This window comes from Haliotis rufescens, unplaced genomic scaffold, assembly GCF_023055435.1.
Source record: "Haliotis rufescens isolate VD_foot unplaced genomic scaffold, xgHalRufe1.0.p SCAF_1, whole genome shotgun sequence".
Classification (NCBI taxonomy): Eukaryota; Metazoa; Mollusca; class Gastropoda; order Lepetellida; family Haliotidae; genus Haliotis; species Haliotis rufescens.
In genome coordinates, this window is record NW_025963779.1 from 52477688 (window position 1) to 52502979 (window position 25292).

Sequence of the window (25292 nt, forward strand, 5' to 3'; positions counted from 1 at the left end):
CAAACTGGGGAGAACGATTGGGATTCGACTCGATCGATTGCAAACCGCGCTCTCCTCTCCTAATGTTAAAGTATCATTTTATAGTGTTCGGGCCTGGCCTGTCTTTGTCACATGTCACAATACTTCATTTTGATTCGTTGAAAGTTAGATCTGACCATGAACTCATGTGTGTCGTAATCGGAAAAATACGTGCCAGATTGCTCATCTCTCTAATAATAGTATTCATTTTGTGACTCGCTCCGGATGCTCCAAATGAAATATATCTTGAATGTCTCTGTTTGTTTCATTAACTAATGGACGATAACCTGGAACCAATCCAATGATAAATATGAAATGTCAACAATACCTTGTGATAAATGTCTTTTATCTTTTGATTCCTTTCGAACTAAAAGTTCTCTGTCACAAACTATATCTAATGCAACTCCTCATTGCAGCTATAACGGTTTTATTTGTTACCTTTTTTCTAATGTTTTTGAGATACTTTTTTAACCTTATAACACTACTCACTCGTTCACTGGTTATACTATTTGTGTTTCCGTTGTGTCATTTGAAAAGATAAATGACTTTACATATTTATTCTTTGCAGAATGGCTCAGATTGGATGCTATGTAGTCCTGTTTATTACATTGTTCAGCGGTGCATGGCCTGTAAAACACAACGATCCGCCCAAACAATTGAATGAGCAGAGCAAAGACACATCGATGGTCGGAATTAACGGACCCATCACTAACACAAATGGAACTGACAATAGAAGTCATGAAGAATTTCCTGATTCCCCTAATGCACCACTAGCAGCAACAGATGAGACCACAGTCACCACGGTTATCAAATACGTGGGCTATGTAACAGTGCCTACCCTCCTTGTCGCCAGTCTAACGGGCAACTGTCTCACAATCATTGTGATGCTCAGTAAAACATTCTGGAACTCTCCCTGCAGCCCCTTCCTCGTCGCATTAGCCATCTCCGACTCCACCTACAGCATGGTAATCCCCTTTAGCAACATCTTCTTCAGACAACTCGTCGGATTTGACATCCGTGCCCTCACTGAAAGCGGCTGTCATATTTTTTTCATTTTTCACAAAGCATCCAAGATAACATCCTCCTGGTTTATTGTCGCCATCTGCGTTGAACGCTTCATTGCTGTTTGGTTCCCACTGAAAGCTAACAGTATTTGCAAAAGGCGGAACCTACTTCTCGTTGTTCTCACTATCTTCCTGGCAGTGTACATCTTCACAGGTGTATGGACCTTCTCCACGATGATCATCAATGGTGTTTGTGTTCCAAACTACGCCACCCCTGACACAGCTGTCCTCGCCCGGGCGTATTTGGTGGCCGGGTCGATGGTGTTCTCTCTGATTCCGGCTTCCATTCTGATCATCCTCACTCCAGCCACTTGTTATAAGCTCTTCAAGCACCAGGCCAAACGGATGGAACTATCAGTTGCACATAGTAATACAGGTGCAAGTAACAACAGAAGGGCGTCTCAAACCACGGTCATGTTGTTAGGGGTTACCATTGCCTACATTATACTCGTTACTCCAACATGCATCCTTCATAATATCTGCTTCAGCCTGAACATCAGTTTATATGAGACCAAGGACCTTACAATGTCCATTGCAAGAGCTGTGATACAGGTAAGAACAATTTGATAGACGTATTGATAGAAGAAATATTGTTCTGGGATTGAATGCTGCTTCATGAAATAATTGGAAGCATCGATGACACGCTTTCAATCTGAAGCACGGATGGTTACCCATTCCCATGCTTGCAAGTATTTACTGTGAAGGTAATAACATTCAACCTACTTTGGTTCTATTTGTACATGCAGATTCAAATATGCAATTACAATGTCTACAACAACAACAAATTAAAAACATTACAGAGGTATGCGTGGCCCAGTCGTCTAAGGTGCGGCAATTCGCTGTGCAGAGTAGCGTCCCTTGGCAACGCCAGAAACCTAAGACTGTGGCGTTATCTTTCTAAGTTTGTCAGCTCCATTGCTCGTGGTTGTCATCAAAGTGGTAAATGTTTGAGGCCTGCGTCATTTTGGGCTTTTCTAAACAAAACAAGATGACACGCCGTAATATAACTTGAATACTGTTCAAAGCGATGTTAAACTAAACTCACTCACTCACTCACTCACTCACTCACTCACTCAAAAATAATATATTTTTCTCATGCATTCCTCCTTTCGGTTTCAGTTCACTGAGCAACTGAACTTCTCGATCAACTTTATCCTCTACCTACTGTGTAACCGTTCATTCAGAAACCGAGTGTTGGTTATCCTGCGCCTCAAGACAGAAACACAACTCACAGAAGGCAATCACATCCAGGGTCCCCTGACTCGCCAAACGACTCCCAGGTATTAGATGGGGAGATCATTGAAAACGGTTTTACCCCGCATCATTCGGACGGGGCACACCACACAGGCACGTTTACGTTGCGATATTAAATTGAGAAGTCAGCTTGACGAGCGAACGGCTTACAACCAAGCTACCCCCTCAATTTTTAGAGAAGCTCAAAGTCAAAACTTGGTTGGTGTGGTGTTGGTGTGGATTGGCATGGTGTGGTCTGATGCGTGTTGTATGTTGTAGTGTGGTATACGTGGTATGGGCTTCACAAACTGTACCCATGTCGGGAATCAAACCTTCTTCGGTCATCGGCGTGACGAGCGAACGCTTTAACCACTAGGCTACCCGACCGCCCCAACTTTCTTATGAATATTGTGAAAAGTAGCAATTTGATATAAATGCAAATATAACTAAAATGATTATATTCGGAAATATGAAGAGCAGAGGTGTTTTTATTACATATATAATAAAAATAGTTCCGAAGTAGTAGTTCATAAGTAATATTTTTCTAAAGAAAGATTTAACACAACGAATGTCTTCATACAACACATCTCTTCAATACTGATATATTATTAATATTTAAAGTATGTTTATACAGAAGAAACATGCTTACTTTGCAGATGAAATGTGACACTGAAGCTGAAAAAACGGTTTAGTTCTATTTGTTGATAAGTACAAGATGCACTTTTAACACGTGGGGTCTTTAAATAACATATCACCCTTAAAATTAATACAAAGAGCTTTGGGTTGTTAGGATGAGTATTGTAAACAATAGATGTAGAACAAATCGAAAATTGTAGAGACTATCACATTACCCAAGTGCTAACGGATCAGTATCAAATATGTAAATCACTTTAGAGCCATTTTTCTTACACACCTGTGGGTGAGAAACCTATTTGAGATAACTGGTATAAAACATATGTGCGAGATTGAATTCCAGGCCCGTGATTGGCTAATCCATGGTGATGACCTGAGGTCAGATGATGAATGACTACTTTCCTGAGTTTTAGTCATTCTTAGTTGCTCGTGCTTCAGTCGAATGTTCACCTACGTCTGTATTGCACCAAAGGTCCGTGTAATTAATAATAATAATAATAATAATAATAATAATAATAAACAAACTCGTCTGCGAGTTTGTTTGTTATTATTATGAGTTATATTATCTGTTGTTATGTCAACACTCACTTCGAAGTCGAATAAAATTCAAAACCCATCACGCAAACTAATACGCACCACAGTTTTGTATTCCCCCTTCTGTTTATATCATTTACTGTCATTTTAGGCTTCTGAAAATTAGGTGCATCGTAAAGTTCGCCAAATCACAATTCACGTCGTTATTTACCAGAGAGTATACTGAGTGTTTAGAAATCTAAATATCGGATATTTACTCGTAAAATTAATGTAGAAAAATAGCATATTAGTGATGTCGGGTTTCAAATCAATAATGATAATTTTGAAACGTCGCTGATAGCCTAGAATCGATTAGAATGTTTTGGAAAATTCGCATACACGAACGCCGAAGTGTACGTTCCGCCATTGGTTTGTGTTTACAAAATGCCGGTTATGAGACGCCTATTCGATCAGGTATATTTCAAACTCAGCTGCTCTACATGCATCCCTGAAGTCCTCATACATTTTAGAAACAAATGTCACCAATGCAAATTATCTAGATGAAATCATTTTCAAAATAAATTAGGTGTGGAAACAAACACTGTGCTCGGAAAACTGTACTTGCTGAAATGTAAACATTGTCAAGTAAAATTCAGATTTTACACTGTGTAGCATTTTTAGAGGTACTAATTCTAATTGTTGCATACATTGGCTAGATCACGTGTTTGAGAATATTCATGGGAAGAGTATCGTTGCACTAATTATGGAATTTCAAATATAATGATGTGGTAAATTCTGTCCTGTGTGACGCCATGACTGACGCTAAATCACGCACAACTACGACGGTAGTTATCTGCATTTCTGACTTATTCTCTTTGTTACATTGGAAGCAGAAGTATTGTAAGTCCCCACGGTCCCTAGTATGGTGACCTATCTTTGGATGCTGGCGATCTCTAGCTCGTTTTTATCATGTATTGTTATGTATTGTAATAACGTTTTATCCTTCACTACTAGTCTTAAATATGTCTGTGATACTCTCGTTATTTTACTGTCCTTTGTTAACAGGTATTTTAGAAAGTTTACACATATTTCGTATGTATGTTTAAGTTGGTGTAGTCACGATATGGCTGAAATACTGCCGATGTGACTGTAAATCTTAACTCACTCACTCACTCACTCTTACATTGGAAAACATGGTAAACCCATAACAGTACACAGATTGCCAGAATGTTTCTGATTACTTACGGGACACATCCATGTACATAGAGAGAGAGAGAGAGAGATTCTTTATTTCCTCCAGATGCGATTCCGAAGATTACAATGAATATATATTCAATTACACGCAGTTAACACAATAAAAAAAGGCACAACATATTTACAATTACACACAGTTTATCAAATTCAGATACCTAAATGATGACAGATTTTCACTAGAAGATATATATCAGAAGATGCTTAGTTTGTACAGATACGAGGAGAACTGAAGTATAATAGTTTCCCAGGTGTGTTGATCCAGATTGTGAGTAAATTTTGTTTCAGCCCCAAATAAGACTGATAACATATCTGTTTCATCTTGCATTTCAAAATCAACATATTTTTGAACGTCAAGTACGTCAATGAGAGAAGAGAAAAACGCATTTCTTTCTGATATCAGCGCTTCACAATGTAAAATAACGTGGCTGTCATAGTCAAAAGCATGCCTATTACAGAGCATGCACTCTTTCGAAAGTTTACTACGTGATGAGACTTTCACACAGAGTTGTAAAGCAGGTCGATATTCCGGGTACAGAAAAGCTAATTGCCAAAGTACATGGTATGTTAATTTCGTATGAATTCTCTTATAACGGGACATGCTTGCGTTATTTGATACATTTGTGAGCCATGATTGTTCTTCGTATTTGCATATAGTTTCGTTAACACGATTTCTCCATTTCAATTTTGGAGGGAAAGTACCGTACTGAGTATATGCACGAAGGTAGGGACTCAGATTGTATTTATCAAGTGTTGATTTAAGATCTCCACAGATTGTCTTTGAATTGACAGGGCTTGCAATGGACGCGCAAAAAATATCTTTTGCAAAGTTATTACAGTTCAGATTGCATAAACGACCAAGAAATAAAAGTTTGCATTTATCAATATATGCAGTAATTGTCCAAAGTCCAAGGTTCGAAATAGTAGATTCTGAGGGAGATCTTTTATCAAGACCCTGTACAATGCGTGCAAAATATCTTTGCGTTCCTTCCAACAGAGCGGCATGTTGACCCTTGATGTCATAGAGTAATTCACATCCATAAAGGCTGGTTGTGAGTATCATTCTGAGCCATATTTTCACACTTGAAATTGGATGAAGATCATAACTATTTAATCCTAAAGATCTTAGGGAGTTAATATTTTGTCTTGCTTTCTGACAGTACTTTTCAATTCTTGTTTTACAGGACAGATTGTATGTTAGAAGTATTCCACCATACACCGTAGAGTCAGTTGTAGTGATGTGTATATTACCAAGTTTACAATGACAGTTATATCCCTTGCGTTTTGCTTTGGTGAACACAATTATTGCACTTTTTGATGGATTATATGTTAGGCGCCACCTTGAGGCATATGTATGTACAATATCAAGGGATGTTTGTAAGCCTCTCGGTGATGCGCTAATAAGTGTAGTATCGTCGGCAAGCAAGACTGCAGGAATATCCATACCATATGCACGGATGCCACATTGTGCTTGTCTAAGGGCTGTAATGATGTCATTTATAAAAACAAGAAAAAACCAAGCAGAGATTACTCTGCCTTGGCCAACACCTTGCTGAACCATATATGTGTCTGATTGTTCACCTTGGAAGGAAATATAAGCATAACTATTTGTATAACAATGATGTAGTAATTTCCATGTATTACCTCTAATGCCCAGTTTATGTAGTTTGTAAAATAATCCATCGTGCCATATCCTATCGAATGCTTTTTCATTATCTAAGAAAGCTGCATAGACTGCAGAGTCCCTTTGTATGTAATACTGAATGCCTTCGATCAAAGTAAATACTGACATAATAGCTCCATGTTCTTTTCTAAAACCAAACTGTAGCATATCAGGAAAGTCTGGGTTAAGTCTACATAGTTTGTCTTCTATACGTTTGAGCAGTATTTTTTCAAAGAGTTTACAGAGACATGATGTGAGAGTAATACCTCTATAATTTCGAGGGTCAGATTTTTCATTCTTCCCCTTATATATTGGTATGACCATACCAAGTCTATAATCATAAGGTACATATTGTAGTTGCATCATATGATTAAAAAGTATACGTAAGGAATAAATAAGATGTTCTCCTGCATAGATAATATGTTCATTTGTAATCTTATCCGGACCTGGGGATTTATTCCTGCTGAGGGATTTGACGGCCTCTCTTATCTCTTGACATGTAAATTCTTTTTCCAATTCCTCATCAGGCCTCTCTCGTACTTGTTTAAATATCTGTACCTTACTAGTTATATCTTCTTTAAATACATCATCAAATCCTTCGGAATGGTAGGGTTTGGCTAAATCTGAAAAATATTTACCCCATAATCTGCAAATAGCTGAGGGTGTAGAACCACATTCATCCTTATAGTTAAGTATAGGTATCTCGGCCACCCTCCCTCGTTGTTTTCTAACAGTTTTATAAAAAGAATTTATATCAAGTTCAGCTGACCTCTCAATTTCCCTTAGGGTATTCTTTTTGTTGGACCTTTTCGATTTTCGATAGAGGCGCCTGAAGTGTCTCTTTTCAGTTTTATAAGAGATGCGCGAATCTGAGTTTTCGTCCCTGGGTTTACCGTTATTTAGCCATGCACGTCGAGCAACCCTCATACGGTAATGTGCATCATTTAGTCCGTCAGGTTTCCAGAATGGTTTAAGATAAGGTTTATATTCACATTTAGGGATACATTTGGAACTTGCAAGTAAAAGGCATTTACTTATATGGTCGCTATATGTGTCAACATTTTCAGGCTGACAAGACAGATTACAGTCGTGAAAGGAGTTAAGATATGTACCAAATTCACACTGGTACATGAGTATATCATCTTGACTTGCTTTGTTCCATTTTGGAACAGGGGGGTTAATATTGAGATTATTTCGACCAAAGGCTCTCAATGACATAGATAATAAACATGGGAGATGATCTGACACCGTATAAGGGCATGTATCTATAACATGGAGATCGGTAACATGGTCTTTTATCCACGAGGGTACCAGGATATAGTCAATCATACTCTTTAAGGTGTTATCCTTGGATCTACATGTATAACGTGGGGAATGGGTTGCGAACTCACTAATGGTGTGTAGGAGGTGTCTATCAGATATAGCAGTGCTAACTAGCTTATCCCGGGCAGAGAGATTGTGCTTACAAATATCTGCATTAAGATCACCAAGGATAAAAGTAACACCCTGTTCACAGAGATCATCATACATATCTATGAGTTCGTTAAGGGCGTCACAATACACAGAATGTAGTACATTAGTTGAAGGTAGGCGACATGCTATTACATAAATATCACAGAAGTGTCGCCGAGTTAGTTTGATAGCTATTGCGTGGTCTGTGCTTACAGTGATAGTGTGAGCTTTCCACTCGCTGTTGCTATTAACTAAGATTGCTAATCCATCTGATCCCCGAAAACAGCATGTTTCCGGAGAAACAGCATTATAGGATATCAAATTTAGATCCTGAAACATATTTAATTTAGACATTCTATTTGCAGGCAGCCAATGCTCCTGTAGGGCCACAACATCAACATGTCGAGACAATGTCTGACGAATATAGTCCGTACCGTGGAGAACTCCACGTACATTCCATGTTAATAATGATAGCGTCATTAGGAGTACACCCACCTTGATCACAGTGTCCTTTCTAAACTGGATGTGACACATGAATGTTTTATTACCTGTGGGTATGAGAGTCGGCGTTACGAGATGGCATCCGGGTCTTGGGCACATATTCTCTCGTTTTAATACCTGGAGGCCAAAAATCTGGATTAGTACAAACGAAGTGTTCATAGTCGTCATAGTCGATGTTCACTTGCACAGTGTAGGTGTGTTGGTAGTTGTAGGGTTGATTCTTCTTCATTAGTCGGACAAAGGTGACACGCACACGCATATCCTGGGCGTACTCGTATATCAGATCTTTGACAGTGTCAAATGGTTCATCAGCTTTGATGTTGTACAGAGCTAGTCGTTTTGTCCGGATTCTCGGTACACCTTCTAGGGCGTGATACGTCTTTGCCAGTGATCTGATGGGGTACGATTTCGGTTTCTCGTGGGTGAGGTGGTTATCAGTGGGGGATCGGTGGGTTTTGCTCGATCTCACCTGTTGCCACGGCTCTGTTTCACGATGTTCATCCTGGTAGGTGAAGTCATAGTCGTAGTTCCGTTCAGTTAGATCAAGGTAATCGTGTCCTGTTTTATCCTTGCCCGTAGCGATGTTATCTTGGGTAGGTGTTGTCTCACGTTCACGACGCTGGGTGTCTGAGTGAACACATGGCTTTGGTCTGTCTTGCACTGATCTGTCTTCATCCGTGGTAATATCAGGTGTATTTGACATCGATGCTGTTGGAGATGTAGTTGTGGTAAATGGGCCATCTGTTTTATGTGATTCGACGGCATGAGCTACTGTCACGTTAAGTTTATTTTCACCATTAGATTTATGCTTGTTAGATATAGTGGTAATCTTGTTTTCGATGATTTTGAGTTTGGAGTCAACTGAGTAGTTCAACCGGAGCATTTCATTTTCCAGTTCAATAATATGATCACGATATGATTTGTTTTGTTGATTGCACAACTTTAGCTCTGCCCTCAACTCCATGCGCCTGTCTTCAGAGTCGCTCAGTTTGTTATTTAGTTCATTGACAAGTTTGTCCTTTTCACAGATAGCCTCCCTGAGTAAGTTCATTTCGCGGGTGAATTTGTTTTCCAGTTGTGCTAATTTGTTTTCAGCCATATCATTTCCACGAGCAATGCACTGTTTTATCTGTATAACATGGCTGAGAATTGTAGATATTGAGTCACTCTCCTCGAGTGGTATGACGTCAGCTGTAGTGTGCTCAGTTGTATCGTCATCCTCTTCATTAGGCGTACACATAGACTGGTTTCCCATGGATTTAATGCTTGCTCGACTGAGTACCTTTGTTTGCAATACATGATCCGGTATGCCACCTTCCACATAGTGAAATATGTAGTATATATCCTGTGAGTATTTGTTGAGTACAGCCTGCTTATCATTGTTCTTGGCTCTACGGGAAACCAATTTCCCAGGTGGAAAATCATCGCATGTATCCCTTGCATGGTCGTAAATACTTTCACGTATGTGATTTAGCTCACGTGGGTCACTCTTGTATATCTCAATCAAAGATTGTTGGAAAGACTCTTTGTCTTTGTGTCCCAGCTTACGCTTGACTTCGTCATAGATTGCATTGTCCTGACTGTCGCTTGGCTGGGTGTTGTAGAATGTTTCCTCAACATCGGTCATTGTTAACCAATCAAGGTAGAAGCCTCCAAGCTCGGCTGGTACGTGAGCTCTAATCAGCCTCAAACACACAGCATATTGTAATGATATAGAAAGTTTGATGTTATTTCCAATTAAGTAGGAACTGTTATGGGAAAAGTGATTCCATAGATCAAATCAGTACCTTGAGATATCCATACTGGGCATGTTTTTGCATTGTGGACATTCGTGGCAACGCCAGAAACCTAAGACTGTGGCGTTATCTTTCTAAGTTTGTCAGCTCCATTGCTCGTGGTTGTCATCAAAGTGGTAAATGTTTGAGGCCTGCGTCATTTTGGGCTTTTCTAAACAAAACAAGATGACACGCCGTAATATAACTTGAATACTGTTCAAAGCGATGTTAAACTAAACTCACTCACTCACTCACTCACTCACTCACTCACTCACTCAAAAATAATATATTTTTCTCATGCATTCCTCCTTTCGGTTTCAGTTCACTGAGCAACTGAACTTCTCGATCAACTTTATCCTCTACCTACTGTGTAACCGTTCATTCAGAAACCGAGTGTTGGTTATCCTGCGCCTCAAGACAGAAACACAACTCACAGAAGGCAATCACATCCAGGGTCCCCTGACTCGCCAAACGACTCCCAGGTATTAGATGGGGAGATCATTGAAAACGGTTTTACCCCGCATCATTCGGACGGGGCACACCACACAGGCACGTTTACGTTGCGATATTAAATTGAGAAGTCAGCTTGACGAGCGAACGGCTTACAACCAAGCTACCCCCTCAATTTTTAGAGAAGCTCAAAGTCAAAACTTGGTTGGTGTGGTGTTGGTGTGGATTGGCATGGTGTGGTCTGATGCGTGTTGTATGTTGTAGTGTGGTATACGTGGTATGGGCTTCACAAACTGTACCCATGTCGGGAATCAAACCTTCTTCGGTCATCGGCGTGACGAGCGAACGCTTTAACCACTAGGCTACCCGACCGCCCCAACTTTCTTATGAATATTGTGAAAAGTAGCAATTTGATATAAATGCAAATATAACTAAAATGATTATATTCGGAAATATGAAGAGCAGAGGTGTTTTTATTACATATATAATAAAAATAGTTCCGAAGTAGTAGTTCATAAGTAATATTTTTCTAAAGAAAGATTTAACACAACGAATGTCTTCATACAACACATCTCTTCAATACTGATATATTATTAATATTTAAAGTATGTTTATACAGAAGAAACATGCTTACTTTGCAGATGAAATGTGACACTGAAGCTGAAAAAACGGTTTAGTTCTATTTGTTGATAAGTACAAGATGCACTTTTAACACGTGGGGTCTTTAAATAACATATCACCCTTAAAATTAATACAAAGAGCTTTGGGTTGTTAGGATGAGTATTGTAAACAATAGATGTAGAACAAATCGAAAATTGTAGAGACTATCACATTACCCAAGTGCTAACGGATCAGTATCAAATATGTAAATCACTTTAGAGCCATTTTTCTTACACACCTGTGGGTGAGAAACCTATTTGAGATAACTGGTATAAAACATATGTGCGAGATTGAATTCCAGGCCCGTGATTGGCTAATCCATGGTGATGACCTGAGGTCAGATGATGAATGACTACTTTCCTGAGTTTTAGTCATTCTTAGTTGCTCGTGCTTCAGTCGAATGTTCACCTACGTCTGTATTGCACCAAAGGTCCGTGTAATTAATAATAATAATAATAATAATAATAATAATAAACAAACTCGTCTGCGAGTTTGTTTGTTATTATTATGAGTTATATTATCTGTTGTTATGTCAACACTCACTTCGAAGTCGAATAAAATTCAAAACCCATCACGCAAACTAATACGCACCACAGTTTTGTATTCCCCCTTCTGTTTATATCATTTACTGTCATTTTAGGCTTCTGAAAATTAGGTGCATCGTAAAGTTCGCCAAATCACAATTCACGTCGTTATTTACCAGAGAGTATACTGAGTGTTTAGAAATCTAAATATCGGATATTTACTCGTAAAATTAATGTAGAAAAATAGCATATTAGTGATGTCGGGTTTCAAATCAATAATGATAATTTTGAAACGTCGCTGATAGCCTAGAATCGATTAGAATGTTTTGGAAAATTCGCATACACGAACGCCGAAGTGTACGTTCCGCCATTGGTTTGTGTTTACAAAATGCCGGTTATGAGACGCCTATTCGATCAGGTATATTTCAAACTCAGCTGCTCTACATGCATCCCTGAAGTCCTCATACATTTTAGAAACAAATGTCACCAATGCAAATTATCTAGATGAAATCATTTTCAAAATAAATTAGGTGTGGAAACAAACACTGTGCTCGGAAAACTGTACTTGCTGAAATGTAAACATTGTCAAGCAAAATTCAGATTTTACACTGTGTAGCATTTTTAGAGGTACTAATTCTAATTGTTGCATACATTGGCTAGATCACGTGTTTGAGAATATTCATGGGAAGAGTATCGTTGCACTAATTATGGAATTTCAAATATAATGATGTGGTAAATTCTGTCCTGTGTGACGCCATGACTGACGCTAAATCACGCACAACTACGACGGTAGTTATCTGCATTTCTGACTTATTCTCTTTGTTACATTGGAAGCAGAAGTATTGTAAGTCCCCACGGTCCCTAGTATGGTGACCTATCTTTGGATGCTGGCGATCTCTAGCTCGTTTTTATCATGTATTGTTATGTATTGTAATAACGTTTTATCCTTCACTACTAGTCTTAAATATGTCTGTGATACTCTCGTTATTTTACTGTCCTTTGTTAACAGGTATTTTAGAAAGTTTACACATATTTCGTATGTATGTTTAAGTTGGTGTAGTCACGATATGGCTGAAATACTGCCGATGTGACTGTAAATCTTAACTCACTCACTCACTCACTCTTACATTGGAAAACATGGTAAACCCATAACAGTACACAGATTGCCAGAATGTTTCTGATTACTTACGGGACACATCCATGTACATACGATCCCTCAATCAACGAAAACCCTAATGTGGAAATCCCGCGTACTGTTGTCAGTGAACACGCCATTTTGTAAAAGTCGGTCACAGGTAGTGATGTCATACGGAAGTAAACATTGTTGTACATATTTGGTAATTTCTTTGAGGTGTGAACTTTTAACTCGGCATCCAGCGTGTTCTTTGTTTTGTCATCATCTTGATAATCCATAAATATGGCGGAAACCGTTTTGTGTAGGGTCACATTATTTATGGGTAGTAAGCAATACATAGGATGACGTCATTATGACAGTGGTGTTATGTATTAATGCGCTGCTGCGATCATGGGAAGGAGACAAAATGTATCGATTCGATGCAAAAAAGGTGCGATTTTAGGGTGTGTAAGAAACAGATTACTGCACTCGTGTCTCTCAGATATACCATTGATCTTACAACTCGTTGTTACAAAGCGTATCTAACGAGCGAAAGCTAGTTAGATACGTTTTGAAAAACTCGTTGTAAGATCAAAGGTATCTGACAGACACTCGTGTAGTAATCTCTATTTAACACATTGTCCGATTTCCAATACTTTTTTTCCTTTTTACATCCTCGGACATGTACCTTTACAGAGGTAATAGCGTTCACTGGACGCACTCACTGTGATGAATAGACCGAACTAGTCTCTTCTGGCAATGAACGATTTCAACAATGAATGGAATGTTCATCTGATGTCTCCATCAACGCTTGCTTCATGAAGTAGGGACCGCCTCCGTGGTCTAATGGTAGAGCGTCCGCCCGCGTCATACCAAAAGACGTTAAAAGATGGTACTTGTTGTTACCCTGTCTGGCGCTCGGCATTAAGGGGCTAAAACAAGGACTGGTAAACTGCGGCATGGTATCTCAGTGTGCTAGCACTATAAATCGGCATCAGTCCAGAACTAGTACAAGCAGCCACACACACACACTTACATGTGCATGCACGTCGCTATATAAGTGCAATAATCTTGAACGCGACGTTAAACCCCATTTCACCTCACCTCCACTCATGAAGTAGGATTCAACAGAAACATTATCTAAGTTTAAGAATCGCACCGAGTAAAATGTCGGGTATGTAGACAGTTTTGACTGGCCGCCTGGGTCCCAAGTGTTTCCATGTGAAATACAGGGAAACGATACTTGTGTTCATTCGTATTAAATTTTGTATGGAATGACTTCATGTAATGCTACCGCGTCTGCAAAGAGGAAACCGTTCTGTTTTGTAGTTAGAAATGATACGGATGACACATTTGGCTGAATCGTTTTCTTAAACATGCCGTCAATTGTCCGCCAGCTTCCTGTCGACATGTCCTAACCTGTCTTAATTTGTGTAAATTTAAGATGCCTTGAAAAGCGCTAGGGCAGATTCGAGAATACACTAAGCTGAGATATATTTCTTCGTGGCACCTATACAACAATCCTAGCGCTAAGACAGCTTCGGGAATCGGCCTCATGGTTGGTAGAGCCCGGGGAAAACATTTCAATCGAAGTGGTTTTGCTTGCAATTGATGGATGCTGTTCTGCTTACTATTGATGGAAGTTGTCCTGCTAACTATTGATTGAAGTTGTTCTGCTAACTATTGATTGAAGCTGTTCTGCTAACTATTGATGGAAGCTGTTCTGCTTACTATAGATGGAAGTTGTTCTGCTAACTATAGATGGAAGCTGTTCTGATCACTGTTGATGGAAGCTGTTCTGATCACTGTTGATAGAAACTGTTCTGGTAACTATTGATGGAAACTGTTCTGCTAACTACTGATGGAAGTTGTTCTGCTAACTATTGATTGAAGCTGTTCTGCTAACTATTGATGGAAGTTGTCCTGCTAACTATTGATTGAAGTTGTCCTGCTAACTATTGATTAAAGTTATTCTGCTAACTATTGATTGAAGCTGTTCTGCTAACTATTGATGGAAACTGTTCTGCTAACTATTGATGGAAGCTGTTCTGCTAACTATTGATGGAATCTGTTCTGATCACTGTTGATAGAAACTGTTCTGGTAACTATTGATGGAAGTTGTTCTGCTAACTATTGACTGAAGCTGTTCTGCTAACTATTGATGGAAGTTGTCCTGCTAACTATTGATTGAAGCTGTTCTGCTAACTATTGATGGAAACTGTTCTGCTAACTACTGATGGAAGCTGTTCTGCTTACTATTGATGGAATCTGTTCTGCTAACTATAGATGGAAGCTGTTCTGCTTACTATTGATGGAAGCTGTTCTGCTTAGTATACTATTGATGGAAGCTGTTCTGCTTACTATTGATGGAATCTGTTCTGCTAACTATAGATGGAAGCTGTTCTGCTTACTATTGATGGAAGCTGTTCTGCAAAATATTAACCGAAGATGCTCTGATATATATATTATTATTTACTTGACGTTGTATTCATTTCGCCAAATCGATATGTAGCAAGACATTCGCTGTGTAGAGTTGCGTCCCTAGGACACGCCATAAACCTATGATTGTGGGTTGGAATCCCGGTTCGCCCCTATTATGTTTCTAGGTTTGTCAGCACCATACCCGTGCTAATGAGTTTCACTGAAGTGGTAAACGTCTGAGACCTGCATCACTTCTGGCTTTCCTGCCACATAAAGCTGACACGCCGCAATATAAATGGAATACTGTTAAAAGCGGCGTTAAACCCAACTCACTCACTCACTACTTCATTCTCTTGTGGAAGACGTTGTATATATTATGTTTAAAATAAACTAATGATGTTACAGCATATGCATGTAGCCACTCCAGGTCGTTATAGAATTGTGCACATTTCTTATTGCTGTCGCAACCATTACTATTGCACGTTATGTCACTACTTCATTCTCTTGTGGAAGACGTTGTATATGTTATGTTTGAAATAAACTGATGATGTTTTTCAACAAATCAGATTGCAGCATATGCATGTAGACACTCCAGGTCGTTATAGTATTATGCACATTTCTTATTGCTGTCGCAACCGCTACTATTGCACGTTATGTCACTACTTCATTCTCTTGTGGAAGACGTTGTATTATTATGTTTGAAATAAACTATCATTTGGAATGAAGCTTCTTTTTTTCCATCTACAATGAGGCAATACACCGTAGCGCAAACGAGTGTCTACATGGAAAATATAGCTTCATGTTAGACATAGTTATATATCACGCATAAAATAGAACATATAGCATGAACTCTTCATTGAGTACCCAGCGAAGCAATCGTTTGTTCTGTAAAGGCCTTATAATCCTTTTCCTTTTCAAAGTGTTTATCGTGATGCTTATTGTCACATCACAAAGCATTCTCGTAGATGTTTACTACGGTTGATAATTTGTGACATAGCTATGCTTTTGTCACTTGTACACGTGAAAGTATGTATGTTTTGAGTCCTCCCGGACGTTTTGGTAACCTGTTTGGCCGTCAGAACGGTGCATCCAATCTTATGCAGTGCATTCTCTTTCACATCACCCAAATATAGTATCCACAGTTGGTAATATAATGTCAGCTGTTTTTCCTGTCATGACACTGTCAAACACTCCGAAGAAGAAGGGTTCTCGGGTTGAGTCGCCCAGAACGCATTTGAATCTCCGAATCTCTCCTCGGCTTCCAATGCTTGTCGTGTGATGGTGGTGACGATGCGTGACAGGACTGAGAATGTGTTCACGTTATCGGGCATCATGGAACGTGGTTCTTGACATCAACCAGTGGTCTGAGCAGTGTTTATTACCCACATAGTTCATGTAAGCTCCGACACAATTGCTAAAGATACACCACTTAACATTCTAAACAATGTGAACAATAATAAAGGAGCGTTTGTAACCCGTGCGCCGTAAAAGGCGACTTTGCTTGTCTTAAGAGGCGACTAACGGGATCGGGTGGTCTGGATTACTGACTTGGTTGCAATTGATGCATGTCATCGTATCCCAGTTGCGTGGATCGATCCTTATGATGTCAATCACTGGATTGCCTGGTCCAGACTCGATTATTTACAGACCGCCGTCATTTAGCTGGAATATTGCTGAGTGCGGCGTTAAACAAACAAACAAACTCTCATTTATCATTGGTCACCTATCAGCGCCAATAGACAATGTCCATTGTTTGTTGCTAATCACCTTTCAGCGCCAGTCATCCGTTGGCGGAAGGTCGGCGGCTCGATACCCTCCCGAACATACCGAACGACGTTCAAAGACGTACTTGTTGACAATGTTGTCCCGCCTGGCATCTGCATTAAGGGGATCATACAAGAACTGGGGGCTAGGAGTCCTTTATCCTGTGTATCCCTGTTACACTTCGGCGTGGTATTACAGTGGGCTACCACTATAAAACTAGACAGGTGCAATAATCATTTCTCTTCTCTTCTCTTCTCTTCTCTTCTCTTCTCTTTAGCATCACAAAATGAACAATATGTATTATACAGGGACTAGTATATAGTCCGGAGTTAGTTCCCCTGTGAGAGAGATCATTGTGAAACCTGTCTCCTGTATTTTCATGATCAGTGAATGAAAATATGTAAAAGCTGTGAGAGAAACAGAACAACGAGTTATACGTAGGTCTCGTGATTACTTTGATTAAAATGGGTGTTTCGAATTCGTTAAACATCTGGAGAATGAGGATTGGGACTTTCAATATGTCGAGCCGACTCCGCTCTCGCCACGTGGTCAACCATGAGAGGTACTGCCACACGCTCACTCGACCTCGGGTGTAGAAACATGTTACAGGATCATCTGTGTGACTCTGATATTTTTAGTGTGTCGATGGTGGGATGCACGTTGTCACAACTATCTGAGGAAGTGTTTCTTGATTCAGCCGAGAAGATTTCAAGGTGATTTCCTCACCATACACGTTTTGTGACAATGAATGTCGTAAAGGTAAACAATGCTATCTTTGACCTTTCACGGAGCCTTCTTCTCATATCAAGTTGGGATGTTGAGACCAATCCAGGTCGTCCAACCGATTCGGAAGCAGGTAAACTACACCAGGAACTCCTGTCTGAATTAAAAACAGTCGCTAAAGAAATTAGGGAGATCAAATCAGAGACAACTCAAATTAATGTGACTGTATACGACATACAATCCGAAATTGCTGACAAATCCGAAAATCTCAACAACATATCTTACGTATTGATGTTGATGATAGTCCTGATAGACTTGACAGGCTTGAAACTACCTCTTCATCTGCCAAACAGAATGACGAATGTGTTTCACGGTTGTCAGACAAGATAAGTGCTTTAGAAGAAAAGCTAGATAAACAGGAGCAGTACAGCAGGCGTAATAATGTGATACTGTGTGACCTTCCTGAACAACCCAACGAAACTGTAACAGTCTGCAAGAAATATGCATGTGATGTGCTAAACAACAATGCAAACGTTGATGACAACCCTATTGGTCCCGATTATCTAATCTCTGCACATGGACTTGGTACGAAATCAGGAAAATCACCAAAACAAATGATTGTAAAGTTTATGTACCCAGAAGATAAAGTGTTGGCACTAGGTCTCCGTCCAAATCTTAAAGATTTGGTATACCCGACGAAATACCAGCGAGATAAGCTACAGGATCTAACAGAACAGAACAAGTTTGGCTATCATAAGTATGGCAAACTGGTCATTATTGACAGACGCCCATCTCAGCCCGTCAGTAGCCAAGGCAACACCAAAACAACAAACACCGCAAGCAGTGTAACGAGGGGAGACAATCGCGTCACAACCCCGGACACAGATGGACCCCCACCTTCGCTCGAGTGTTTAACCAGGAAAGAAGAAATAGGGGTGTGGTCAGGGCTCAGGCATCAGCTGTGTGACGCATCTTCACTTTTTATTCTGGAATATCAATGGTTTAATGGCAAAAATATGTGACAATGACTTTATTGATTTTGTAAATATATTTGATGTTGTCGCGCTCAGTGAAACATGGACAAATAATTGTGATTTAGCTAAAATATTCCACGACTATGTATCGCGCACTGTTCAGACATGTAAAACTGTTTTGTATGGTAGACTTACGAGAGGAATTTCATTACTGATAAGGAAAAGAATATCAAACTTCATTAAGTTTTCCAAAGTCTGTGATAATTGTATATTTGTTTTATTTGACAAGTCACTTCTTAGTACACCCAAAGATATACTGTTAGGCTCTGTATATATCAACCCAGAGAATTCACCGTGGTATCATGATAAATACATTAATTGTGGAATGTCTTTTTTTCAAGATTCCCTTATGGATGTTTTGCAACAACTTGGTGACGTGTCTATTGTACTAGGGGGTGACTTCAATGCTCGTACTGGTACGGATAAGGATTTCGTTGAAGACGATATAATGAAAACTTTACAAATGGAAAATTGTGATTTCTTATGTGACAGTCTACAGATGAAACGTTTTTCAACTGATAAATCTGTTAATAAGTATGGGAAATTACTACTTAATCTGTGCTCTGTTTTAAATGTGAATATTGTGAATGGTCGAGCTGGTTAAGATGCGTCCGTTGGTGACCCTACATTTCTTGCGTCAACAGGAGCGAGTGTAATAGATTATGCCATTGTGTCAAGTGATTTGTTTGCAATGTGCTCAGATTTTAAGATCGGATCTCGAGTCACTGCATATGCCAGTCAGTTGTACATTTCAATCACGTGACTATGAATTCCACACCAGTTCGTCAGTTGATACCCACCTAGACGGGGAAGGTTTCAAATTTTTATGAAATAATAATTTTGCTGAAAGATTTAGAGACAATATCCTATCATCCGATATATCATCTATGCTTAATGACTGCTTGACCGATATCGACCAAACTGTTAAAGTTTTTACTGATGCTATTCACCAGGCTGCAGACTTCATGAAGAAAAAGAAGAAAACGTATCCTGTAAAATCAGATCAACCATGGTTTGACTCAGAATGGGATTTCAATCGATCGGAAACCCTGAGGCTACTGAATTTATTTAGAAGATCAAAGAACAGTGAATCACTACATTTATATATTACTCCACGCAATAAATATAATGACCTTATAAGGAGCAAAAAGAGACTATATACTGCATCTGTCAGAGACATTTTACTAGCTAATATAAATAACTCAAGTCGTCAAAAAAGGACAGTGTAAATATATCAGAATGGTTTTCGTATTTCAAGAACTTATTTGAAGAATGTGACGGTAATTTGCCAGAACAGACTGAAACTGCTGATACAGATTATAATGCTGATGATACGGCCGCCTGTGTACTGGACTCTCCGCTCACTCAAGAAGAGATACAAGAAGCAATCTATAAGCTAAAAAACTCTAAATCTCCAGGGGAAGATAACCTTATCTCAGAATTTTTCAAAACCTCCTCCGATATATTGTTGCCATACATGGAATTGTTGTTTAATGTCATTTTTGAATCATCTTATTTCCCTGAATCATGGAGTACAGGTATCATAATCCATTTGTTTAAGTCAGGTGATAAATCTGATCCTAATAATTATAGAGGTATTTCCCTTTTAAGTACTTTAAGTAAACTTTATAAGATCAGTTCTTAATGCAAGATTAGTATTTTGGGCAAATTCGTACGACAAAATTGGCGATTACAAGCGGGATTTCGAAAAGGATATAGCACAATAGATAATATTTTCATTTTCAAACTATTATTCAACACTACCTTTCAAAAAAGCGTGGTCAGTTTTATGCGCTTTTTGTGGACTTCAAAAAAGTTTTCGACATTGTCAACAGATCTAAATTATGGTTTATGTTAAAATATAGGGGAGTTTCACCCAAGAAGTTAAATGCACTTGAATCTATAGTTGTGTGGAGGGACGTGTTAAATCAAATAACATACTATCTAAAAGTTTTGATTGTCCTTCAGGCCTCAGGCAAGGATGCGTGTTGAGCGCCTTCATATTTTCTATTTTCATAAATGAGCTTGCTGAACAAATAGAATCTTCATGTGCGCCAGGGGTGCAACTGCATCCTGATATCATACAGGTATTTTTGCTGTTATTTGCAGATGATATCGTCCTTTTTGTAGATACTGTCTATAGGCTACAAAAACGAATTAATGTTTTAAGTTGTTTTTGTGATAAATACCACTTGTCTGTTAACTGAGCTAAAACTAAAATCGCTGTTTTTAAAAATGGTGGAAATTTATCAAGAATCGAAAAGTGGTATTTTAACGAGCACCAGCTTGAATGTGTTTCATGCTACAAATACTTGGGATTATTATTCTCTAGATCACTACTCATGTTAATAGTGCCTCAACTCAGGCAAAAAAAGGTTCAGTGTGGAATTATTAAATCATTATATATGTTACATCCATTACCTCATGATTCCAAAATCAGCTCTGAAGTTTGGGGTGTTCATAATTACGAAGAAATAGAAATTGTACACATGTTTGCCTGTAAGAGATTTTTATGTGTTAAGCAGTCATCCGTAAACCACGTTGTTAGTGGAGAATGCGGAAGATACCCAATGTACATATTTGCATTTAAACGTGTTGTTAAGTATTGGTAGAAAATAATTAATATGCCTGAATCACGTTTGGTAAAGAAATGTTATTGTTGTTAGACTGTAGTAATGGTAAAACTAACTGGACATCAAAAGTAAAACACATCCTATTCTCTAATGGTTTTGGTTTCATATGGGAACAACAATTTATAAATAATATCTCCAGCTTTCTGTCGGAATTTATACTCCGTCTAAAATTATCTTATGAACAAAATTGGCACGCAGCTCTTCCATCAAGCTCAAAATCAACTCTTTACAGTTTATTCAAAAAATATTGGACTTAGAAACATATATAAAAGAATTTTCAATTTTAAACAGACACGTGCCCTGGCGCAATTTAAATGCTGTTCCCACCAGCTCCGAATTGAGACTGGGAGGTATAAAAGAGTTAAAATCGAAAGGTTGTGTCTGGCTTGCAATCAAAATCAAATTGAAGATTAATTTCATTTTACAATAATTAGTGATCGATATGTACATTTAAGAGAAAAATATATACCCAAAAAGTTTTATCTGAACCCCTCCATACATACGTTTAATATTTTAATGGCATCAAATAATGTCTTAATCATTCAAAATATATCCCTATTCATTTACAAAGCAATGAAACTACGTCTTGTGTAAATCACCTAAAATTTACTTTTGTATTAAAATGTTTCTCTCTCACTGTATACTCTGTAATGTATAATGGGCCTGTGGCCTACAATACCTAATGAATAAAGACTATATATATAGGGACTTGGACAATCTTGCTAAAACCCGATTATGTTAAAGCTTTTAATATTTCTTTCTTACCTGATAATCTTGCACACTTACTTAAGTGATCCTTAATAGTTGGCATATCTTTGTAACAACATGTTGTGTACAATGTACACATGCTACTAGTCACAGTCAAATTAAAAACTGGAACTAAATGACACATTTCGTCAAAAACAATGTGTTATGAAAATAACTCATAACGATAGAAACTATTGAAAGGCAATTACAATTATGTCTAAATAAAATTCACAAGTGGTGTCTCGAAAACGGGTTTAAATTTTCCAAAGCAAAAACAAATTATTGTATTCATTTCTGCAGAAAATATAAACCGCATAGGGACCCTGAACTATTTTTGAATTGCACCCCTTTCAAGGTTGTAAAGGTGGCCAAGTTCTTGGGACATATTTCTGATAGCCACTTAACTTACCTTCCGCATATTAAATACCTTAACGCTGAATGTCAGAAGGCACTCGATTTATTGAAAGCAGTGTCTAATTCTAAGTTGGGAGGGGATCAGACAACCCTCTTACGGGTCACTGATCCGTTCAAAACTTGATTATGGCTCCATCGTCTATCGTGGAGCCTGCAAAAGTAATTTACAAAAAACTAGATACTGTCGATCATCAGGGCTTGAGGCTTTGCCTTGGAGCCTTTAGAAGGTCTCCCATTCACAGTCTGTACGTAGAAGCGGTTGAGCCTTCTCTTAAACAAAGCCGTCTAACATTATATTTACAATACATCACTAAGTTATATTCTAATCAGTCAAGTCCAGCTTTTGAATGCATATTCAATCCTCCCTATAAAGATCTTTACAATTAGAAATCAACACTCACTCCACTACGCGGAATCAGAATAAGTTCAGCCATTTCGGTTTCTAATATTAAACTCCAAGATATATACTCAAACTTTGTCATCTCCTCCTTGGCAAATCGTAAAGCCAGAAGTAGACCTTACATTAACAAAACTAAAGAAATCAGATAATAATTATATAACCAATTGGTTTACCAAGAAGAATAAAATCAGTTAAGAAACACTTATGGCACTTATAAATCTAGATTTACAGATGGATCCAAGGATGGTGGCGCAGTTGCTAGTTCCACTGTCATTGGATCCAGAACAATGTCTTCACGATTACCAGTTAACAGTTCTACATTCACCACAGAAGCAGACGCCATTTCTACAGCACTACAATATATCAATAACCAATCTAAACATAAAAACAATTAATAATTTTTCAGATTCTCTTTCGCCCCTTCAGGCGATTAAAGTATGTCTTCCAGACATCCACTTTTATCCAAATTCTTGAATTAATTAATGATCTTGCTACTGGCCAATTTGACATCGTCCTTTGTTGGTTACCCAGCCATGTTGCTGTGACTGGTAACACAATTGCTGATGCTGATGCAAAAACAGCACTCAACAAATCTGTGACACCACTTCTTATCCCATACAGTGATTATAGACCTTCAATTAGATCTTACATCCGTGAACTTATGCAACAGAAGTGGGACACCCAAGTAGGTGTTAATGCATTACATGACATAAAACCACATATCGCAGTTGAGTTGTGTGATTAATCAAATAAAGGTTTAACGCCCAATTCCTTTTTTTCACGACTAGATGAACTGATGAAATCTTAGTCTTTAAATCGTTCATGAATTAAACCTGTTGCAATTTAATAGTTTCAAAGAAAATACATTCAATTTCGAAGAAGTGTTTTAACTGCTCGAACAATGCTATAATCAAGTTGAATTAGATTTCGTAACTGAATGAGGGTTATGTGCATTCTTTCCCAACTTCGGAAACCAATAAATAATCACAATCATAATATGAAAGGGGCAAAATCATTTCCATAACCATACGAAATATCTGTAAAAGCAGAATCCATTGTACGATTTCAACTATATCAGAAGCATGTCTTTATGAAACACTATCAAATAGTGACGTGATAATACCAAATGGTTGCAAACCGGTGAACGTATCCTGCCCCACCGGTGGCACCCATCACAAACACATGCGAAGGCTGTTCAAATGTTCCTGAACCAACACAGGAACATATAGTACGGTTCAAAATGGGGAACCGCTTTGGTGTCACTGATGCTTAAATTTTGGAAATGTCCTCCACATGCCTAGCATAGAAGAGGAAGATGATGATTACATTTATTGCACTTAAATAAATCAGCATTGACTTTTTGACGTTGTAACAAAACTGTTGTATACTCATACTGTTGAATGTTCAGTCATCGGAATTTACATAATATGCGGATAAGATCTTTATTTGGACGTAACTCCATAAAGTATTTCTGGTATATTGCCGTGATCGTGAGCCTTCCAAACATATGTAAATCCAGTTTCTAATAGTAACAAACGAACGTGCGTTATCCAGTGGTGGCTGCCGTTTACATTCTGTGATTTCAACATTTCACAACACGATTTTGGGAACACAACGACTAAAATAATTAACACATAATTAGGTTCTAGCTACTTCAGCAAGTACAATATCGTGAGATACTTACAATAACACGTAAATTAATGAAGAAGAAACTATGAATCATTTCAATATCTAAACAAGTGTAACACCATACAAATTCTGCCATCAATCAGTTTTACGTCATCTGCAAATAAGAGCAGCATGATATCGATTTATCCATCTGACAAAAACACCTCTAGCTCCACAACTAGCTCATTTAGTTTTAAAAAATACGTAACTCGTGACTCAACATATACATCCGTAACGTACGCCATATGATGTGAATATTTCAGTTTTCGAACTCCCTATTTTACCTGAAGCTGACATATACATATTTTTTCAAAATTCGAAACAATTTCTCATGGACGGAAGTACAAACAATTGCTTATTTCTGTCAACAAAGTCAAATGTCAAATATCAGTGAAAGCTGCATTGACCAGTTTTGGTTTTTCTCAAATACGTTTAACATATTGACTGAAGATTGAAGGATCAATATATCAGATTTAATAGCTGCTATTTTAGAGTCAAACTCCTCAATACCGTCAGTGACAGGTCTTCTTATAACGGGGATTTGTCAGGGAGAATGTGTAGAAAGAAAATATTGAAATTTTCATTTACTTTTAAAAATACAACATGATTGAGCAACCTGTCGTATTCTCCTTGCTTG

At 38.3% G+C, this 25292-nt stretch overlaps 1 protein-coding gene across 1 annotated transcript; it reads left to right on the forward strand.

Annotated features, from left to right (window-relative positions):
• Window positions 1-587: 587 nt before the first annotated feature.
• LOC125371945 (putative G-protein coupled receptor F59B2.13) lies at window positions 588-2369 on the forward strand. The gene is made up of 2 exons (XM_048380648.1): window positions 588-1634; window positions 2202-2369. Exons 1-2 carry the CDS (start codon window positions 588-590, stop codon window positions 2367-2369), a joined length of 1215 nt encoding a protein of 404 aa, XP_048236605.1.
• Window positions 2370-25292: the final 22923 nt, after the last annotated feature.

Bases quoted from the DNA above. Each gene is read 5' to 3' on its own strand.
- LOC125371945 (XM_048380648.1), top strand. From the start codon at position 588: ATGGCTCAGATTGGATGCTATGTAGTCCTGTTTATTACATTGTTCAGC. The intron at 1,635-2,201 runs GTAAGAACAATT...TTTCGGTTTCAG, and splicing joins TTGCAAGAGCTGTGATACAG to TTCACTGAGCAACTGAACTT.